The sequence below is a fragment of the Macaca thibetana genome, chromosome 4 (genome assembly GCF_024542745.1).
Source record: "Macaca thibetana thibetana isolate TM-01 chromosome 4, ASM2454274v1, whole genome shotgun sequence".
In the NCBI taxonomy this organism is placed as follows: Eukaryota; Metazoa; Chordata; class Mammalia; order Primates; family Cercopithecidae; genus Macaca; species Macaca thibetana.
In genome coordinates, this window is record NC_065581.1 from 121,329,458 (window position 1) to 121,351,864 (window position 22,407).

The 22,407-nt window shown below is 39.6% G+C and overlaps 2 protein-coding genes across 8 annotated transcripts in view; both read right to left on the bottom strand.

The window, feature by feature from the left end:
* Positions 1-22,407, bottom strand: part of LTV1 (LTV1 ribosome biogenesis factor) — a 387,175-nt gene that overhangs the window by 98,292 nt on the left and 266,476 nt on the right. The gene's annotated exons all lie outside the window — the stretch shown is intronic.
* Positions 1-22,407, bottom strand: part of PHACTR2 (phosphatase and actin regulator 2) — a 229,881-nt gene that overhangs the window by 64,664 nt on the left and 142,810 nt on the right. For 3 of the 7 annotated variants that reach the window (XM_050787367.1, XM_050787365.1, XM_050787366.1), the window contains exons 4-7: positions 19,781-19,939; positions 12,709-12,948; positions 7,523-8,060; positions 839-1,038 (exon numbers count right to left, since the gene is read on the bottom strand). In XM_050787367.1, the coding sequence (XP_050643324.1) occupies positions 839-1,038; positions 7,523-8,060; positions 12,709-12,948; positions 19,781-19,939 (1,137 nt within the window). The remainder of the gene's footprint in view (positions 1-838; positions 1,039-7,522; positions 8,061-12,708; positions 12,949-19,780; positions 19,940-22,407) is intronic. The other 4 variants (XM_050787371.1, XM_050787368.1, XM_050787369.1 and 1 more) reach the window with 2 other exon arrangements.

The following is a 22,407-nucleotide window of genomic DNA, read 5'->3' on the forward strand; positions in this document are numbered from 1 at the left end:
TATTATTATTTCCTAGAAGGCCTACTATCTTACTTATTGTGGAAGTATGATTGTTTTTTAATGCTAACGAGGTATTTAGCATTCTTCTTCTTATTATTTTTTGAGATGGACTCTCACTGTGTCTCCCAGGCTGGAGTGCAGTGGCGTGATCTCAGCTCACTGCAACTTCTGCCTCCCGGGTTCAAGCGATTCTCCTGCCTCAGCCTCCAGAGCAGCTGGAATGACAGGTGTGCGCCACCATGCCTGACTAGTTTTTGTATTTTTAGTAAAGACAGGGCTTCGCCATGTTGGCTAGGCTAGATTCACCCACCTTAGCCTCCCAAAGTTACAGGCATGAACCACCATGCTTGACCTCTTAATGCTAATGAGATAGTTGGCATTCTTGATTCATTCCTCCTTCCCCTTTCTATAAACCCCAGTAAAAAAAAAAAAAAAGTGAGTGAAAATTTCAAACACCTCCAATGAGCAAGCCCAAGAATCTGCACTGACTCCTTTCTTTCTTCAAGAATGGTCCCAGAGTGGAAGGCTCTCTTTGGTCATAGTGAGAAAGGTCTCTGTCATTAGAAAGCTTTGATTCTCAGCACAAAAACCAATGTGCACATCTAGCTCATCTAGCTCATCGACAAAGGCCAGATCCAGCCGTGTGACATCATCTTCTGGAAAGGCCTCCCGTCAAAAGCTAAACTTTAGGATATACACATTTCTAATTTGAGAAAGGAGGATGAGGGGAAAGAAAACATCAGATGTCTGGTTCCTAATGAGGCTTTTATTCTTTACAAAGTGCAGCTGCTTCTGCTTATCACCCACGCTTCTCCCTGCCTCTTGAAAACAGTCTTACTTTCTCCACTGCCATCCTCATCTTCATCTTCGTCCTCATCGTCAGTGTACAAGACAGGCCCGTCGGAGTCAGAGTCACTGGCTTGGTATTCCCTGTGGCCTTCATCTTCTGAGGGACTAAAGGATTCGGAAGATTCACCCATCAGACCAGGAGTCAGTAGCTGAGGCACTGTCTTCCCCAGCTCCTCTTTGGTTGTGAAACTGTTAAAGGCAGAAAAGCATGGGAGTGATGTGAAGCTCACAGCAATCCTTGGGGGCACCAACACCATGAAAAAGGGCTCTAGTTTCATGGGCTTCCTTCAGGCTGGGGAAAGCAGACACATGACATAGGCCAGGCTAAAGTCACTGAAATGAAACCTTAATTCTCAAGGTTTTACATTTTTCATTTGTAAAATGCAAAGGCTTGGTATCTGATACATTTAGCAAACAAGTAGGGTAAAACTACATTTTGCAAATTATTTTTTCCATAGCAATGGGGGTTCAGTGGAAATAATAATGAGCTAGAGGCTCCTGGATATTTGACATTATCTGCACTTTTTCTTTGACCTGTGTGAACTCCTGCTTATCCTTCAAGTGTCAGCTACAGCTCAGCTCCTTCAGGAATCTTTCCTGGACCTTCAGTTTAATTCCTTGCCCACCATGTCTGTCCCATGGGGACCTGAAGACAACCCTGCTAGAGTGCTTAGCGTACTACACCTTGACCACCCATTGCTTCTCTGCCTTCTCAATCCCACAAGTTCCTGGAAAAGTGAGACTCATTGTTTTGCATCACAGCACCCAGAAGGTAGTGACATAGAAAAGTACATCTTCTTTCATTAATATATGGCTGGGTTCGGTGGTTCACACCTATAACCACAGCACTTCCGAAGGCTGAAGCGGGAGACTCGCTTGAGCCTAGGAGTTCAAAACCAGCCTGGGCAACATAGGGGACCTTGTCTCCACTAAAAATACAAAATATTAGCCTGGAGTGGTGGCCGGCACCTGTAATCCCAACTACTTGGGAGGCTGAGGCAGGAGAGTCACTTGAACCTGGGAGGTGGAGGTTGCAGTGAGCCGAGATAGCGCCATTGCACTCCAGCCTGGGCAACAAGAGCAAAACTCCATTTCAAAAATAAATAAATAAAATAAATAAATAAAATAAAATAAAATAAAAAATTAGCTGGGTATGGTGGCGCTTGCCTGTAGTCCCAGCTACTCGGGAGGCTGAGGTGGTAGGATTGCTTGAGCCTGGGAAGTCGAGGCTGCAGTGAGCCATGCTAGCACCACTGTACTCCAGCCTGGGTAACAGAGTGAGACCCTGTCTCAAAAAAAAAAAAAAAAGTGTGTATGTATGTATATATATATATAAAAAAATACATATATGAATTAATCCTGGTTTTATCCCAATGTGTAAATAGTAAAAACTCATTTATCCTATGTGTGTTTTCATTTTTAAAACTGCCTCTTGTAACATAATAGACAGCGTGCAAGTTAAATAAAGTTTTTAGAAAAAAGATAATATGCACTCTAGCCTGGGTGACAGAGCGAGACTCCATCTCAAAAAAAAAAAAAAAAAAAGAAAGAAAGAAAAAAGGTGATATGCAAGGATGCAATAATTTTCTATTATTTAGCCTGGTAAAAGTCTATGGTTTAAAGAGTTACTATTAATGTACAAAGATGGCCAATTTTCAAAGACTAGGCTAAAAAATATATAGTAACTTATGTAAAAACATCATAGCAAAAATAATGTAATCTTCATTTTAAGACACAAAGATTCCCCAAATTGCTTTCTGGTAAAAAGTTCTTCCAGTAATAAACATAGATAAACTTGATCAGAATAGGAGGTATTTAAAACCTTACTTTGTGGTTATAAACCTGAGTGAGCACTGTCAAAATTTTGTTTCTCACTTATCAGAAAAACCCAACAGACTACATTCTTGTTCTCAAAGAGGGAAATAGGAAATCTCATTTTTATTGTGTAAAATACATAACATAAAATTTGCCATTTTAACCATTTTTAAGTGTACAGTTCACTGGCATTAGGCACATTCACGTTACTGTGTAACCATGACCACTGGCCATCTTCAGAACTTTCCATCTTCCCAAATTCAAATTCTATCCATTAAACAACTCCCCATAACCATTATCTCCCAGCTACTGGCAACTACCATTCTACTTTTTGTTTCTATAATTTGACTATTCTAAGCACCTTCTCTAAGAGAAATTATACAATGTTTGTCCTTTCATATGTAACATACTTCACTTAGCATAATATCTTCAAGGTTCCTTCATTCATATCGTAGCACGTGTGAAAATTTGCTTCCTTTTTAAGGCCGAATGATATTCCACTCTACGTAGATACCACATTTTGTTTATCCATTCATCAGTCAATAGACATTTTTGTGTTTTCACCTTTTGGCTATTGTGAAAAATACTGCTTTGAGGATCGGTGTACAAATTCAAGTGCCTGCTTTCAATTATTTTGGCTATATACATGAAAGTAGAATTGCTGGATCACATGGTAATTCTATGTTTAATTTTTTGAGGAACCACCATACTGTTTTCCACAGTGTGAAATCTCATCTTGAATAAGAGAAGATCTATTTTTATGGGAAAATTTTTCCACAGTCTGGGTTTTTAGTTGATTGCCACTGGAAGCCATTCTTGTTTGAATTGGCTGCCATTATGGGTGATCACAGCACATTTAAAATACACGCCAATTAGTAATATGTTCTGAATAACAGAACAAATTTGAGAGATGAGTCCTTTATTTGTTGGTGTCATTGTTCACTAATTAATTATCATATTGATTATTATTCCAATCTTACTATTTGTATGTCTCATGGTTTTCAAAGCGTCCAGCATACATCTACAATTTACAAGCATTCTATTGTATAAGGAGGGCAGATAACTTACAGTTCATGGAATCAAAGAAGGCCATGAATGAGTTGCCTAACCAAGGTAGCAAGTCTAGTCTAGAATCCAGACTGAAGACTCTTGGTCTACCTATTAAATTTTACATTTATGATACTATTATATTTTACACTTAATGAGTTATATTATGTTATAAATTATATCTGATGTTAAATATACTCCAAGTTTGTATAAATCAACTCATGACTTACCCCTTATTTTTCCCCCCTGGGTTCCTAGGCACACTGGACAATATAGTGCATTCTATAAATGTTTGTGGAAATGAACTGCACAAAGTAACCTTTTGGATATGGCCTCCAAATGGTCTTATTCGTTTTTACCTTATATTGTATCACACATATGTATTACTGGTGAAGCTGCCCATGAATGGAAGCCTACCAAATAATTACTAGCCTGCCAGATGGGAAGAGAGGTAAGTATTTTTATACATAACCACTTGTCTTCTTGAAAGTTTTGATATTTGTCTTCCAAACAGAAGTCTCTTCATAAAATGACAAGATTTTCACACATTAGTTGACTAAACATAACTCAGAGGGAAAGTTCTAAGTAAAGCAAGTGAATAAGAGCCAGATAGTCTAATCCAAATATCCACTTGAAAAAGGCAGAAAGAATTTGGAAGGAAATTTGAGAGACTACTTACTCCAGGTTCATTAATTCAGGAGCAAACACAAACCATCCCTGTAGGATGAACTGAAACTTAAATTTTGAAGAATATACAGAGAAGAAAATCCTTATGGCCTCTTCTAGGAAATCATTATAACTACCTTGATGGACAGGAATATCTATTATAAGTAGCCTCAATGGCTAATGATGTCCTAAGCTCACTCCCTCTGATTATAGTCCCAGTAGGAAAAAAGAGCTGATACATACCTCTTTGGTCTGACAGTTCTTCATATACTTGAGATGAAGACTGATATTAAAGCCCCTAGTATGTTGTGTGGTGCTTAGCACAATAAAATGCACTCCTTAAATATTTGTGGAAATGAACGGGATAGTCAGGCCACCTTTGGATGTGAGCTCTCTAAGTGTTTAAGACTATATCAGGAAGCACTTTACATGTTGCACCTTATTCTTTAGTATATTGAACAATAATCCCATATACCCAATCTAGTTTCCAGAAATTCAGATGTTACTTTAAACATTATACTTCCTGCACACATCAGACAATATTTTGGTAAAAGCTAGTCTCAACTATATTGCCTTGCTCACTTTTGTATCCTTGGTGCTTAGTACAGTGCCCAGCACAGAAAAGGCAATCAAATAATATATGCTGTAAGAATGAATATTCAGTTCTAATGGCTGGAAATGATCGCAATGTTGGAAAATACTCAGTATAGTTAAATGAAGACGTTTGCTATATACTGGAAGTATTAAGAATGCTGCTAGGGTTTGAATGTGTCCCTCAGAATTCATGGGTTAAAATTTAATCCCAGCTGTGTGCGGTGGCTCATGCCTGTAGTCCCAGCACTTTGGAAGGCCGAGGCAGGTGGATCACAAGGTCAGGAGTTGGAGACCAGCCTGGCCTATATGGTGAAACCCCATCTCTACTAAAAATAGAAAAATTAGCCAGGCGTGATGGCAGGTGCCTGTAGTCCTAGCTACTGGGGAGGCTGAGGCAGAAGAATAGCTTGAACCTGGGAGGCGGAGGTTCAGGTGAGCCGAGATCATGCCACTGTACTCCAGCCTGGGTGATAGAGCAAGACTCCATCTCAAAAACAAAACAAAACAAAACAAAACAAAACACAAAAGAAAAAACTTCATCCTCAGTGCGAAAGTGTTGAGACGTAGGGCCTAGTGGGAGGTGTTTAAGTCATGAAGGCTCTGCCCTCATGAATAGATTAATGCCATTTTAAAAAGGGCTCACAGGGGTAGGTTCACTCTGTTGTGCTCTCTGCCCTTCCACCTCCCACCATGTGATGACATGGAAAGAAGATGCTTGCCAAATGCTGCTGCCTTGATCTTGGACTTCCCAGCCCCTAGGACTGTGAGCCAATATTCTAATCATTGTAAATTACCCAGTCACAGGTACTCTATTACAGCAGCACAAAATGTCCTAAGAAAGACACCATAACCATTCATTTCAATAAATCCTGTTTTCCCATATCTTTTATTAGAATGTCAAACAAAGAGAATAAATTAATTTGTAATCTGACATTTATTTTTTCTTGGCTGTCCTTCAAATATTGGTGCTCAAAGTGACTTAAAAAAAAAACCAAAGAAACTAACAGAACAGAAATGGCAGTAGAAGTAGAAGCCATTGCTTTGGAAAACATGAAATTATTCATTCAGAACATGGAATTGGGTATGCTTTCTGGCTTCACCACCACCAACTGGGCAGTCTGGTGCAAACTATTTTAGCTCTCTCAGTGCCAGTTTTCTTATCTATAAAACAGGGATACTTTTGGGAAGACTTGTATAAATAAAATGATAATACATGTACAGTGCTTAGTTCCTGACATTAAATGAATATTCAATAAATAAAGGTTATTATCATTAGCAATTAATTTAAGTTGATATTTTAGTCTCTTGATCAAAACCAACCTAACTAATGGAATAATTTTTTTTAACTCTAACATGACAGATTGTTTTGAAAGAGAACCTTTTACATGATTTGAAGAATGAATACAGGTTTTGTTCTTAGACATAGGAGCAAAAAGCCAGGATGCAAGTGCTCTAAGCCATTGCTAGACAGAATTTATCATTGCGTCTACTATACGTTGACAGCCATCCATCCCTTCATACCTGTGTGACAGGGCTAATATGCTTTATTTACCTGTAAGCAGAATATTTGTAGGACTTTGTGAGTGATGAAATGCAAAGAATGAAAGAGAATGAGGACCCTTGGATGAACCCCAGGTTTCCAGTTTGGGCAACTGGGTGATGGTAAAGCAATTAACCCACCAACTGGATGAGGGTGAGGTAACATGGAGTTCCTTGGCCCATTTTGTTCAGGTACCTTCTTAAATGAAACGATGACTACCTGAGCACTATCTTTTATCTTCCATTATACTCTATAAAATCTAGCAACAGGGTCATCTTATCTTCAATGCTGCTTCCACAATGTTAAAGTAGGCTGACTTTATCTATAATGATCTTAAATCCCTTTTTTATTTTCTTTCAACAATTCAACGAGCATCCTTTGTATGCCTATGGCATATCAGACTCCGGTCTGGTTGCTGGGCACACAGAGGTATATAAGACATGTTGGCTAATTCTCTCCCACAGGGTTGTCTAAGTATAGTAGACACAACAACCAATTCTGTGTAGAAATATCGAATGGCTTCACAGAGGACATAACATTTAAGCTGGGTGGGAATTTAAAGGAACAAGAAAGGGGACAACTCTACTGCTGGAGGAAAAAAGAGTTCCCATTTGAGAGTTCTATTCTGATCTTCTTTATGTTCTTGGAGAAGGGGAAAGCTTAGTAACTTATTGACATGAGTGGGTGAGCACACTGGTAAAGTGGTAAAGATTTAAAATAAGCACTGAAAGGAAAGAGAAGGGAACTGTGGACTGCTGAGCAGTGCTGAAGCAGGTTCTAACTGTACTTGAACACACTGATCTCAGCTCTACCAATGTAATTTTCTCCAGCAGCCCTATGCATTCTCAGGGCAGGGTTCTGACAAAGCAATGGTTGCATCACATGTATGCCCACCTAACACTCAGTAGATTAAATTAGAAAAGAAAGCAAACCCGGTTGCTTTATTTCCAACAGAATATATTAGTGAACTTTAGTTCTCAGATAAAATAGGGGGTTTGTTCCCCAACTCACCATTTTGCATTTTCTCTGTTAACACTTAAGCCAGTGCCTGAGTAGAGAGTGGTTCTGTTTTTTGGCTCTTCAGCCCAAAGAAGCTGACTTGGGTCTAAGGCAGAGACGGGCAGGTCAGCTCCAACGCTGACCAGGACAACTGGAGTGTCGGAGGCAGTAATGCACTGATCTTCAAGAGGGAGAGTGGGGGCCGGAGGAGAAGGTGCTGGAGCCACAGGGGGTGGAGGGACCACGGACTTGGATTTGCCTGTGTTCTGCTCCTCAGCTCCAGGGACAGTCTGTTCAAGTTTGAGACTCTCCACTCCCGTCTCTGAAGGCTCTCCTTTAAGGTCGGCTATGCCAGAAGTGGTTGTGTCTGAGGACAGACGAGAAGTCGTTGGCTGCTTGCCAGTTTTTTTCTTGCCCTTGGTGGTCCCCACTGTCCCTGTTTTGCTAGCAACTGTCTCCTTTGAAGCTTTGGGACGAGATGAGGTGGATGAAGTGGATGGCGAAGTTGATGCTTTAGAGCCAGTTGTTTTTTTTGAATGAGAGGAGCCAGCTACAATAGAGAGACTTTGCATTAAAAAAACAAAGAATACAAGGCTTTTAAAAATAAAGTTACCGAGGTGTAACTGTCAATAACATTTAAAATGTTCCCATTAAAATTTGTTGAATAAATGAGTAAGAGAAAATAGGCTAATCATGATAATGGTCTTGTCTTCTGCCCCTCCCTTCCTCCAATCCAGCAAGAAGCAAGTGATGTTTATGGCAAAACTTGGAGGAACAAAAGCCCTCTGTGTTCTCCCACCTTTAGTCTTTAGCTGAGCCAGCCAAAGGGAGAATCCTCTGCTCCTTGTCTATGGGTCACTTGAAAAAAGCCCGGTATGCTCTCAAGAAGGAATGTTATGGTGTGTAGAGGACAGACAGCAGCAGCTAGCTGGGTGTAGCACACAATTGGGCTCATTATAAATTATACACGTTCTATGCTGTCTTTCTAGGAATAGAGTGGTGGCCTGTATTCAGAAGAGACTGGGGTATATATCCAGCTCCTTTCTGGGTCAAAAACAAAATCACTCATCTTACTGCTAAAAGAGTAAAACTCAAACCAGCTGTTTCAGTAGCTCCAGAGAAGAAAGCTTGCTATGCTGGCCTCTACTTCTATCTGTAGTAGAGATGGGGCAAAGGGAAAACTCATGGCCACACAGGAAAGGTACACTCCCTTCAAAACATCAAAGGGTCAGAAAAAACCTTTTTTACAAAATATGTTTACATGGGTTGCTCCTTCTTTTTTTTTCTTTTCTTTTCTTTTTTTTTTTTTTGAGATAAGGTCTTGCTCTGTTGCCCAGGCTGGAGTTCAATGGTGCAATATCGGCTCACTGCAACTTCTACCTCCTGGTCTCAAGTGATCCTCCTGCCTCAGCCTCCTGAGTAGCTGGGACTACAGGTGTGTACCACCATATCTGGGTAATTTTTAATGCATTTTTGTTGAGACAGGGTTTTGTCATGTTGCCCAGGCTGGTCTTGAACTCCTGGGCTCAAGGGATCCACCCATCTTGACCTCCCAAAGTGAGAGGCTTTGGTGGCTCCAAAGAATTACAGGCATGAGCCACTATGTCTGATCCTAAATAATGTGAAGGGAAAGAATATCATTCTCAGGTCTTCTGACCCCACCTTTGCAAATGTGATCTTCCTTAATGCTTAAGTTCCAAGAAGGTCTTCATTGAAGGATCGCTATGGTATATTTGCCTACTTCCGGATAGGGCACCCTCAATCAAAACAGTTTCAGAGCAAAAAGATTAACTACTCTTTTCTTCATGTCATCTTAGTAAATATATGATGATAAAATAAACTCCTATGAGAATACTCTTTTCTTTCATGACCTATAAATTTATCCTAATGGCTTCTTCTGTTATAATGTTGTGTGTTCCTTCTTTTCATAAAGGCTTAAACTATCTTTCATAGAATGATTAGAAAATATCTTGTTAGCATTGTGAAGCCAATCTATACTATATACAGATGTTATTATAACTTACCTCCGGTTATGACTTTATTGAAGTCAATTGGGAGGATGAAGAGATGAAGAATAAATGAAAGAATAGACAATGAGATGTAAGACTTCATTAATTCTGATTAGGCTGATACTAAAGAAGCCAGTCTCATTTAGTGACAGGTTCCAGGCTTAAAAGGAATCCCTATGGTTTGGGGGTCTTTATTGTTTAAGACATACATACCTAGAATTCTTCTTCCCCAAATCTAGACCTGTTAATACATCTTTATAGAAAACAACCTTCCCTAGCCTTGAAGTCAAATTCATTAAGTACACTCCCTCAATCTAAGTCCATTCTACATTTACTTTTCACAACAAAGACATTAAGGATTCGGTGCCTAACCTTGTTCAATTATTTTCTTAGGTAAGTTAAACAGAATCCTTTCCATGTATCAATTCTAATAATTTGTTAAAGAAAATTCTTTTTTTTTTTTTTTTTTTTTTTTTTTTGAGACAGAGTCTCATTCTGTCACCCAGTCTGGAGTGCAGTGGCACAATCTCGGCTCACTGCAACCTCTGCCTCCTGGGTTCAAGTGATTCTCCTGCCTCAGCCTCCCAAATAGCTGGGATTACAGGTGCCCACCACCATGCCTGAGCAATTTTTGTATTTTTAGTAGAGATGGGGTTTTACCATGTTGTACAGGCTGGTCTCGAACTCCTGACCTCAGGTTTTCCGCCCACCTCGGCCTCCCAAAGTGCTGGGATTACAGGCGTGAGGCACAATGCCTGGCCAAGAAAATTCTTTCATCATTAACAGAAAAGTTGATTTTAGTTTGGCTTGAGGAAAAAGACATTTTTTTTTCACTGCCCAGAGTGCGAATTCAAGCCACATTATAGTTTTTCTTAAAGAATCTTCTTAAATAACAGGTCTTTGTTGAGATCAAACATGTTGCTTAAGTTACCTTGAATAAAGGTCATGATTTAAAAAAAAAGCCGCCTCTCCTCAGTTAAGTACTTTTATTGTTAATAATGTGTATCAATGAGAAACAAAAATCACGGAGATTTTACCCTACGTCTCTGGCAAAGAAGTTGATGTTCTAAAATCAGTATTTAGGTAGCTACAGGTCTATACTAACTTAGTAATAGAGAAAGAATCTTAACTTATGGTTGTTTTAAGAACTTAAATCACTGGACTGAACATCAAGAGTAGCATTTAAACAAACTTTTCCAGAAGGTCCATATTATTCAAATAAAACAAAGTTACCATGCAGAAAGTTCTAAATGGTTACAAATGGAGTATCAGTAGGATCATAAAGGGATATTATCAGTATTTGATAAAACGATCCTTACATGATGGGCTTGTTCATGTACTTAAATGCAACCCCTGTTTCTCCGTGATAGCCTCTGGAAAAGTCAGGCCTTTTACAGCACAATGAATAAAATGACTGCTATTCTCTTAGGAACATCATGAATGCCTAAATAAATCTTCAAGCAAAATATCTGGAAAAACCTCAGAATCATTTATGAAAGCTATCTCCTGTCCTTGTGTTAATCATCGGCTTTCTTCTGAGGCAAGTAAAGAGAGTCCGAGCCGAGTTCAGAGTGAGCCACTACCACATGGAGAATGGGAAAGTGGAGAAGTTAGTGCAAGACAGGAGCTTAATTTCCAATGACAAAGTGATTGTTCGGGGCTGTTCTTTAAGAAGAAGATCAGTGCCTGCCTCACTTTAAGCAATGCTCCTAGGGTTTGCTAGGAAGTCTGAAAAACACACACAGATCCCAGCAAACGGACACTGATGGGTGAGGACAGCTGGTCCCTGAGGAGATGGCCACTGGGCACTGTTGGCACATCATTCTGGGACATTTCAGTTTAGAGCTTATTAGAAGAGACCCAGACACTAAAGGTCAAAGGCAGGGTATGAGGAGCACAGGGAGAGGGATGTCTATTGGCATTCAGAGATGTTATACTGTCAACAAAACCACTCTCTGAATTTGAGCATTAAGGTTATACATCATGAGGGGAAAAAGATCAACACCAAGGCGAATCCTGACAGTCAACTGCTAGAAAGTTGCTGTTGATTTTAAGGAAAATAAGATTTTTTTTTTGAGATGGAGTCTCGTTCTGTCACCCAGGCTGGAGTGCACTGGTGCAATCTCAGCTTACTGCAACTTCTGCCTCCTTGGTTCAAGCAATTTTCCTGTCTCAGCCTCCTGAATAGCTGGGATTAGAGGTGTGCGCCACCACACCCAGCTAATTCTTGTATTTTTAGCAGAGACAGGGTTTCACCATGTTGACCAGGCTGGTCTTGAACTCCTGACCTCAAGTGATCGACCCGCATCAGCCTCCCAAAGTGCTGGGATTACAGGTGTGAGCCACTGGGTCTGGCCTGATTAATGTTCTTTTAAAAGATAAATGACATGGTAGACATCTTTATTCCTCTTCACTAAAAAAATGGGAGTTTCCACTTTGCATTAAGCGTATCTAGTTGTAAAGCAAAGCTGGATACATAGTGCATGAAGTTATTGCAGGTCACTCAAACATCCACTGGTGATGTGTAATAGTAACTTATAACCACATGACACCAGGATGTTTTGCCTTAGAGCACACAAGTCTACAGGGGAGGTGTGGAACATGGAGAGTGTAACTTTCCATTCCACTGAAATAGTCTTCACTGCAGTAGAAAGTGGTGCAGTGCAGCTGAAACAAGTGACATGAACCCTTTGTCATTTATCAGAAGGGAGATGACTATGGATGCTGAGGATTTAACACATTAACATCCAGCAAATATATCAAAGTTATAACTGTCACTTTTTTATATGCAAACCTAAGATATTTTGAAAGAAAATCCAAGCCAAAAAGCCACCCATAAACTCATATAGGTAGAAGGTCAGTCAATGTCTAAATAATGTTATATCAGATCATTGACATTCATCAGGCATACTACTCCCAGTATCCTTCAACTGGTGCTGATAGTGGATATTCAAGATGAAACCAGCAGGTTCACTCAAAAACTAATGAGGTGAACTATTCAACGGGTTGACTTTCCTTTGGTAGAGAGCAACAAAGGAATCTCCTGGGCATTCTTTGTGTCAAAACTGAATCTGCTGGTGTAATGTCCTAAGACACCAAAAGCCCATCACACCTAGAAGAAACAATTAGCCCCATCCCAGAGCCAAGCACCCTAGAAGTGACCCCACAGGGCACTAGCGGCATACTCACCAGCCTCTCGGGTCGTGTTTCGGCTTGTTGGCTTGGGTGGAGGGTCGGGGGCCTGCTTACCAGGAGCCTTGGTATTTTTTTTAATGGGAGGCACTTCGTCACCTTTGTGGCTGGCCCCAGCAGTGGCCCCTTTTGGAGGCACAGGTGATTTTTTGGGTTTAGGTTTGGGTCTAGGCTTAGGAGGAGCAGAAGGAGGTAGAGCAGGAGCTGCCGGTGTTTCAGAGTGGTTTTCAGTGTTCTCTATAAATGAGAAAGTGAACAGAAGCAGACTGATACAGACACACACCATATAAACACGAGGAGCAAGACGTGACGATAGTGACACAAAGCGTGGCTGCTTGGCCCTTGGGAACCAGCATGGAGTTCTGCACCAGACAGAGCACAGTTTAGGATGAAAACAAAGGCTGAAAGACAAATTGAGAAGTGTTCTCAGGGTACATGAATCACCCTTTAATAAAACCGGGTTGTACAAACTACTTTGAAGATACTCGGTTGAGGATGTGTGTAAATTGTTTGCAAGTCAGGGGCCTCAGTTCTAGCCTTGGATCTGGGGTTGCTGGATGACGATGTGGGCGTGCAGTGCTACATTTAAATTGAACAAACAATGATTTGAGAAAGTTGAAGGCTGCTGGAGAGTGGCAGATGAAAGCATTACAGTCACTGCTGTGGGGTGAGGACTGACAGCTGCAGTAACTGCTGGACTCATGGTTACCCTCAGGAACTCAAGCCAGATCCATCTGAAAGGGATCTGTGTTCAGTTTTGCTGTGGTCAAAACTCAGTTATTTTGTACGCTAAGAGAGGCTCTACAGAATCTTTTACATGAGGCAACAATGCACTTTGGAATGAATCATCTTCTCCTAGCAAAATTTTCTAAAGCTTTCCCAGTACATTGGCAGCTTCCTGTTCTACAATAACTTCCTCTGCCCTTTCCTTCCTTTCTTTTCTTTTTTTTTTTTTTTTTTTTTTTTTTGTGTGTGTGTGTATGAAAGAGAAGCTCAAAAAAATTTTTTTTTTTTTTTTGAGATAGGGTCTCTCTCTGTCACCCAGGCTGGAGTGCAGTGGCATGATCATGGCTCACTGTAGCCTTGATACAAGTGGGCTACAGTGATAATCTAACCTCAGCCTCCTGTGTAGCTGAGACTACAGGTGTTTGCCACCACGCCCAGCTAAGTTTTGAATTTTTTGTAGAGATTGGGTTTTGCCATATTGCCGAAGCTGGTCTTGAACTCCTGGGCTCAAGTGATTTGCCCCCCTTGGCCTCACAAAGTGTCAGGATTACAGGCATGAGACACCATGCCTGGCCTTTTCAAATGCTGTCACAACTATAGGTATAACTAGATGGTGCTGAATCGAAGAAATACTTAGGTCTCTTTTTTAATGTAAACCAAATAATTATTTTTGAAAGACAAAGGTGGCCGGGCGCGGTGGCTCAAGCCTGTAATCCCAGCACTTTGGGAGGCTGAGACGGGCGGATCACAAGGTCAGGAGATCGAGACCATCCTGGCTAACGCAGTGAAACCCCGTCTCTTTTTTTTTTTTTTTTTTTTTTTTGAGACGGAGTCTCACGCTGTTGCCCAGGCTGGAGTGCAGTGGCGCGATCTTGGCTCACTGCAAGCTCCGCCTCCTGGGTTCACGCCATTCTCCTGCCTCAGCCTCCTGAGTAGCTAGGACTACAGGCGCCCGCCACCGCGCCCGGCTAATTTTTTGTATTTTTAGTAGAGACGGGGTTTCATGTGGTCTCGATCTCCTGACCTTGTGATCCGCCCGCCTCGGCCTCCCAAAGTGCTGGGATTACAGGCTTGAGCCACCGCGCCCGGCGAAACCCCGTCTCTACTAAAAAATACAAAAAGCTAGCCGGGCGAGGTGGCAGGTGCCTGTAGTCCCAGCTACTCGGGAGGCTGAGGCAGGAGAATGGCGTGAACCCGGGAGGTGGAGCTTGCAGTGAGCTGAGATCCGGCCACTGCACTCCAGCCCGGGTGACAGAGCGAGACTCCGTCTCAAAAAAAAAAAAAAAAAAAAAGAAAGACAAAGGCTAAAATTCATCCAAAACTCATCCCTAAGAACAGCAGCTCCTCACAAGGTTTTGTGTAACTGGAGGAGAAAGAGTATTAGTTTCTTGTTACTGAAAGACAGTGGAGATGCTGAAGGTTCATTCATATATTCACATCTGTATTCGTTCTAATAGTGGCTGATGAGAATTAAACTAAAATACCATTCTGGTCCAAAGAGCTAAGCAGCATTTCTTTAAAAATGGGGCACGATAAAAAACATTAAACCGTGTAAAGACAAGAACAAGCCTTAACCAAGTCTGTCCTCCCGTAATTGAATGATCAAGAAAGAGTTTTAATATTGTAATATATTGCATTTTATTATTATTTCTATTATTTTGTTCCTTATCCTAATAAGTGTGAAGTATGGAATTCTCTTTTTTCAACCACATTCCCCATCAATCCACATATATAATTGCATATGATGACTTCAGTTACAACAGGTAATCAATAAAGCTTTACTTTTAAAGTTCACCTTTGATGCTGCTTCAGCCACAAAATCCTCTCCTGTCACTGTGGCCCAAGTTGACTTCTTCTGCCTCTGAACTTACTTGGGCTTATTGTGTGAACCACTTACTCAACATTTATCAGAAGCTATTTTGTATTTTTGCCTTTCTGTTTATACATCTTGTCTCCTCAACTAAGCTGAGTATCATGTATATTAATAGTAATGGCCCTTTTAACTCAGCTGGTCTTAACCAGGCAAGTATAAATCACAAAAGTCAGTTAGGTTTGAGAATGATACAAGTTGATACACACCTAAAACATTTAATTTTGACTTAAAATATATAAATATACATTAACTTGTCAGTCTTCTGACATATGGCTGAAGTCTATTCTTTAAATACATCTTTGTAACTTTAGCCCCCAGCATAATGCCATGAAGTATGGAGACTAAGCCCAATGGTATCATCCATAGTGAAAGTCAAACTGATCTGTAACACATGGCACCTTAATTCTCTTATATACCACAAAATCCATTCATGTTTTATCCTCTCCCTTCATAGCACGTCACTGAGGGGTATTTTTCCTTTCTGTCTAAGGCTTAAAATTCTAAGGTATACAGGAAAGAATCCAGCTTCTGGGTTTGGGAAGGAGGAGATGGTTCACCAGATTGGTTGGCAATGACAAGACCTACTAGGGAGAAAATGAACACACTGCAGACTTTCTCCTGGCTCCTTGGAGAATGCAGTCAACTCCTCTTGACTCTTTGAACTCTACCAACTATGTGTGAACATTTGTCATTCTGGTAATTCTTAAGTTATGTGTGTGCGTGTGTACATGCATGCACATGCAGGGACATATGAGTAGTATGCAAATAGCATAATTTTTTGACTGAATTATAAACTTCTGTCTGAAATTTAAAATTCCATCGAACACACTGCTGTACACACTATGTCTATTCAACGAATGGGACTGACCGTCTAATAGTTATTGACACACACCTCAGTAGAAAACAGATGCTTTAGTTGCAGCTGGGAGGTAATGAATTAAGTCAAGTTGTATATTTTACACTTACCATGTGATCTGAAGACCTGATATAAACTGATGGCGTATAGGAGTATTATCATTTCAAGAGAAGGTTAAGAAAGTCTGCCTAGTCATTCTGGCTTGATAAGGACGCTAGGCTTCCCAGCAATGACGTCTGGAAAACAAGCTGTTTCCCATACTTCCAGGCTTGGCTCCTTTGGACACTGGAAGGTTTGAGTTCAAGGATACTCAGAACAAGCCTGGGGCTGCATGTGGTCTTCACCCTGCCTAGAATGCAATTCTCACCCAATTCCTCTGCTTCATTTGACTACCTCCTTCTTGTTTCCTTCATGTCTTAGTCTGTAAATATCTTCCTCCCAGAACCAATGTTTGTCCTTGCTGTGAGCTCCCTTGGGTTGCTGTGCTCAGGCCTTCTATGGTACTTCGCATCTTGCATTGCAATTGCCTGTTTGCATTCTGGTCTCCTCACAGGTCACGCTCTTAGGGCAAAGGCCATTTTTCATTTACCACTCTTTTCCTGGCCCCTAGTAGAGTCTCACCCATGGTAGACCTTCACTATTTGTGGAACAAGTAAGTGTCCACCACTTGTTATTTCACTGAAGATTTTTTTATAATAGCTTAATAAAAATAATGTCAAACAAGATTTCTTGTAAGAGTCTTATAAGATTTTATAAGAATTCTTATAAGATTATTATTATTTTCTTTTCTTGAGACTGGCTGTCACCCAGGCTGGAGTGCAATGGTGCCTGACCTCAGCTCACTGCAACCTCCTCCTCCTGGGTTCAAGCAATTCTCTCTGTCTCAGCTTCCCAGTAGCTGGGATTACAGGTGCTCACCACCACGCCCAGCTATTTTTGTATTTTTAGTACGGATGGGGCTTCGCCATGTTGGCCAGGCTGGTATTAAACTCCTGACCTCAGGTGATCTTCCCGCCTTGGCCTCCCAAAGTGCTGGGATTACAGGTGTGAGCCAAAAGATTTCTTATATTTAATACCAAGTTTTGTTTAACAGGGAGCAAGTCAGTTTTTCTGCTCTTATATATATAAAGGCACTTACTGAGAAAGAATAATGGGAGACCAAGAGCCCCAAAGACCTTAAGGAAGAAGTCTCTATCTAGTATTAGGCAGAGGAGGCCCAAGACCACCATACCAACTACAGAATCAGGTGCCTTCAGGAGCCCCAGAAACGCCCAGAGGGCCTGGGTGGAATCTACTCACAGAGCAAGTGTGAAGGACACCATGTGCCATTTGTTTTGCTTTCTTTGACGGTGATGTTTCAAATATTAAAGTATTGAGATACTGTCTTATGAAGAGATATAATACACATCTAGCGCTCTAAAGGCAGATGATATGGTTTTGCAAATATAAGCAAATAGATGACAGAATGCTCTTGAATAAGTTGGCTTCATGCAGGAGGAAAGGGAGCACTGTATCCCAAAATAAAGGGTGAATTAAGATCATGGGATGGTGGGATTTGCATGGTAGTGAGCTCACACAAGCAGTGAGACCAAAAGAGGAGCAGAGGCAAAAGTGAAGCTTGAGTTGGTCTTCAGAATTAAAAATGTGTTTTTCTAGAGAAATAAATTGTTACTTTTGTCATAAGGCATTTTCTAATTAACATAATACACTGTAATATTAGTTATGCGTGACATTCTTTTCAGTCTCAGGAAGTGGCTTCTATACCTAGTGCTTCTCCTGTGGCTCTGGTGTGTTCTTTCCACACAGGAGAGAGCCGCACTGCCTCATTAGTGGTATGTCAGCATCCAGCACTCCCAGCTCCTTCCTCATGTACTACTAACCAAGCAAGAGGCTCTCTTGGACCTTATCAGACAAGGAAGAATTGAATGTACTAAGTCTAAGTAAAGAAAAACATCTCTCAACTATTCATGGACCCATAGATCTGCTATCTTCTTTCAAGAACATCAAGGTCTGTTGGTTAATTCATATAAAACTGTCGGGAACTTTTTATTATGTTGATAAGGGAAACACTTCCTTTGATGTCTGGCCAGTCCGGTGACGAATACCCTGCACGGACCAGGCACCAGAGATGGCACTGTTACGTAATACAGGATGCGATTCTGGGATGTGAGAAGGCTGCCAGGGACAAACCACAGATGGATTTGAAATTCAACAGTCTGGCGAGACAGGACAGAAAGACTTAAACAAAAAACATCACTACTTGCGTTAATACTTTCAGCTGAATCCCACTAAAATTTATGTAAGTCTACTTTCTTTTTATGTTCCAGGAATATTATCATTGAAAGTATTCGTTAATTTCATAATTTGTGTACATAAGCTTAACCAGAGTCCGTCAATGGAACAAGGCAAGATAAAGTCCTTGAAATAAAGCAAAATAATACATTTCCAACAGATTTACACAGGCTTCTAAAACTTTCAAAGGCTAATATATATGCAAATAATGAATGGCTACGAACTTCCAGAGAAGATGATTTTAAGTTACAAGGTGTGTTTAATAAGGCCATCAAATACTCTTTTTTCCCTTTCTCTCTCAAGGATCTGGGTCAAGAACAGAGGAAGAGAATTCACTTTCATCAGTTTCTAAGGGTTCAAAATGCCCACAGAACACGCACTAGGTTTGACAAAAGTTTACCATTCAACTTAGAGACACACATTATAAAACAGGAAATAGTATATTTCCTAAAGATTCCTTTCTATGCTGCATGGAGGCATCTAGAATCTCCCCCCAAAACCTCTCCTTATAGAAGTTTCTTTTCATGTTTGGAGGTTCCTATGCAGTGGTATCATCACAGCAGTGGTATCAAGATGTCATCAACCCATAACTAGGAATTTGTGAATGTTCTGGGAGTACCTGATAAGACATATATTTTGCAGGTATCTCAATCTACTGTGGCATATTCACTCTAGGAACCAAGGTCTCTAAAGAAGTCTTCTGGGAATAGCATAATTGCCTCTGGCACATTTTGAAGTTTCCAATTGCACAGAGGCTGTGGGAATCAGGCAGCAGAGCAACCACAGTCCATGGCATCTCTGGGAGCTATTCCTGGGTCTCTCTCAGAAACATTTGGAACCTACGATACTGGACATGTGGATGCCACCAGCCGAGTTCCCACTGCTGAAGACAGTGCTGGGCTGAACAAGCCATGTGGCTTTTGATATTCCTCCATGCTGAACTGCTCATGGGGCCAGTTGTAACTAGCAGAGAAAGATGCTCAGATTTCTCACTTTCATTATGATCCTGAGACAAAGCTCCTAAGAAAGGATAATCTTCCCAGACATCTTTAATGATTAAAGAGGCCACCCCTTCTGATTATTACTTTTAATTAACATTTATTAATAATTAAGAAAATCAAATACTGTGCTTATAAAATGGATGTATCTACCTGAGAAAATCATCCGATTTCACTTTACTACTTATCATTTCTTTCTTTTTTCCATTTGTAAACCTCTCCTCTTCAGACTGCTGGTTTTAGAGTCACTAGTTGGAGCCTAAGTGCTGGTTCTAGACATTGAGCTACACTAAAGTAAATAATACGGGTTTCTCTTTATTTTACCTTTCTTATCTTCTGCCTTTTCCTCCAGAGGTGGTGTTTTTTCAGAAACAGAGCCATTACCTTCTTCAGACTTTACTACATTTTCCTCTCGGGTAGATTCCTCTCCGATGGGTATCATGTGCCCGTTTGAATTTTCAAAGTTAACTGTTACATCTCCATCTAAAATGGGAAAGAAACACCTAGATGTCTAACTTGCTGGCTTTCTTAAAAACAAGTTTTCCAGTTACTAGGATTGTAGAATTTGGATTCATGTTTCAGTCCCTGGGAACCAAATACACCCTGTACTGTTTCACCAGTTTATTCAAAACAAAAGAGCTAGAAAATCCTCAGACTTGAGGAAAAGCTGCTACGGAGGGAATATCTACGCATCATTTCAAGACAATAGGAATGATCATCCTAATTATGCAATATCCCAGGGCAGCAGAGTCCCTCTGTTCTGGTTCTTAGGTTTGGCTGAAGTCAATACTTATGTGTTTCTTCGTCATTCAGAAATAAAATGGCGAGAGGAATAATCTGGAAAATGGAATAAACATTTTACAAGCACCAAAAACACAAGGTGAACGCAAACACACAAATAACATGAAATGTAATTACACATACAAACAATAAGTGGGAGAATATGAAAATTTCCAAGTACTACTGGTTCCAGAATATATTAAGTATATGATGTGCTAACTTCACACAGTAATATAACTTCTACTCTATATTCAGGGAAAAGACGATAAAAGGCTATTTTTATTTTTATTTCTTCATTTATGGAAAAATTAAAGTATACTCAGGTAATTATTATATATAACTAGCCAAAAAGTCCGTAAGTTGTCCTAAAAATAATTTGAATACATTCAAGAAAAAAAAGCACACATAAAAAAGTAATCACAAAGGAATTTTTAAAAACTGTAATGGATACAATGTTTAATATATATCTAAATCATAAATGACTAATTTTAACTCTCGTATTTCCATAATTCCTGGGGGTTTCTAAAGTGAAAGAGACTTTGCAGAAATGTTTAGTTCAGTGATTCTTGAAAAGATTAACCCTACTTTATATCTGGAAAATTTTAAGAGGCTTTGCTACCATTGTAAAAGAAAAATTAATGAATGGAAGGTTTGCGCAAACCTAAAAATCTGCTTAATTAGAGCTCTTCCTATTTTTACTACTCTTATCTTGGCAATCATTATAAAACAGAAACCATTTCCCAAATTGTCATTAAATATGATTGAATTGCTTTGGCTTAACAATAAAATCCATTTGCCTTCTGAACAAACAGGTATGACATTTTAATACATCAACCACATATCATGAAATTATGTCATTTTTAGAATGAAAAAGCAATCGTTGCTTAGTCATATAACTCCCAATAACCTATAACTGAGTCCTGTGTAAAACTAAAATAAACAATAATTGAAGGTAATGCCATTACAAGTAAATCTCAACTATTTTAATAAAATTAAAGTAAGAATTTTTTAGAGACTATATGTCAAACAAAGAGAACCCAAATGATTCTTAATTCCTATTATTAAATCCCAAGAAATTAGCTATAAAAAGGAGAACACAATATATCCAGATAAAATAAAAATGAAGAATCAAAAATTCCAAACAAAATAGAAAACCACTTGCTTATACATAAAAATCTTCAGTTTTTAGGTAACTCAAATATAAATTTATCTTTGTTTTCTTTGACTTTAGTTGGTAATAAAAGTATATTGAAGTCATGTCAATGACAATTTAATTCTATTTTAAGCATTATTATATTAAAATTATTTAATTAAATAACTTATTTATTAAATTTAGAAAAACCTAGAGAGAAATTTTAATAGTCATGACACAAGAAGAAATTGGATTAGCATATGATAGAGAGAAATAGTCAACAATGTGGAAAATACTTACTTTGAGGCATGAAATAAAGCCAGTTAGTATGAAAATAATTGTAGAAAAAAGAGACACATTTGTGATAAATATGGAATTCAAGAACAAAACAGAGGGGAAGTAAAGTTATTAATTAGTTGGTGTGCATATTGAAAAGGTTTTCTAGTATTGAGTGTTAAGGAAGTTGTTTTAGAATTAAAATAAGTTAAATCCTAGATATAGTGTATGTGTGTAAGTAAAATACAAGCAGAGCAAAGGAAAGCAAGAAGGTGCTGAGCTGAATGGCAGGTGACAATAAGCGGCCCAAGTCAACACGTCTCACGAGAGCAAAGGAAAAAGAAAACTCACAACATAGTTATCAGCTTAAAGTAAAATGAGAGATAAAGCACAAACAGGAAAAGGAGCACGAGGGTGTTTGAAGGGGGTCACCTCCTTCTAGTAAACAGGTGTAGTGGGGATATATTATAGTTAAAGGAAGGACAGATAGAAAGAGAAAATCATGTATGACCAAAAGGCAAGTGATAAAAGTCCACAGTGGGAGGAAAGGAAAGGACGGTGCACAGGCAAAACCACCTCCACACCCTCATGTCAAAAGCTAAGGGAAAAGATGGAGGGAAAAAAGCAGAGGTAAGCAGCAAACTTGTACTAGATCATAGACTTCCCTGGAGAGAAGACGAATCACTGAACTTTTAGGTTGAAGGTATGTTTGGATGTAAAAAAGAGAACCTAAAAGGAAAAATAATAATAACTGGGAGAGTAT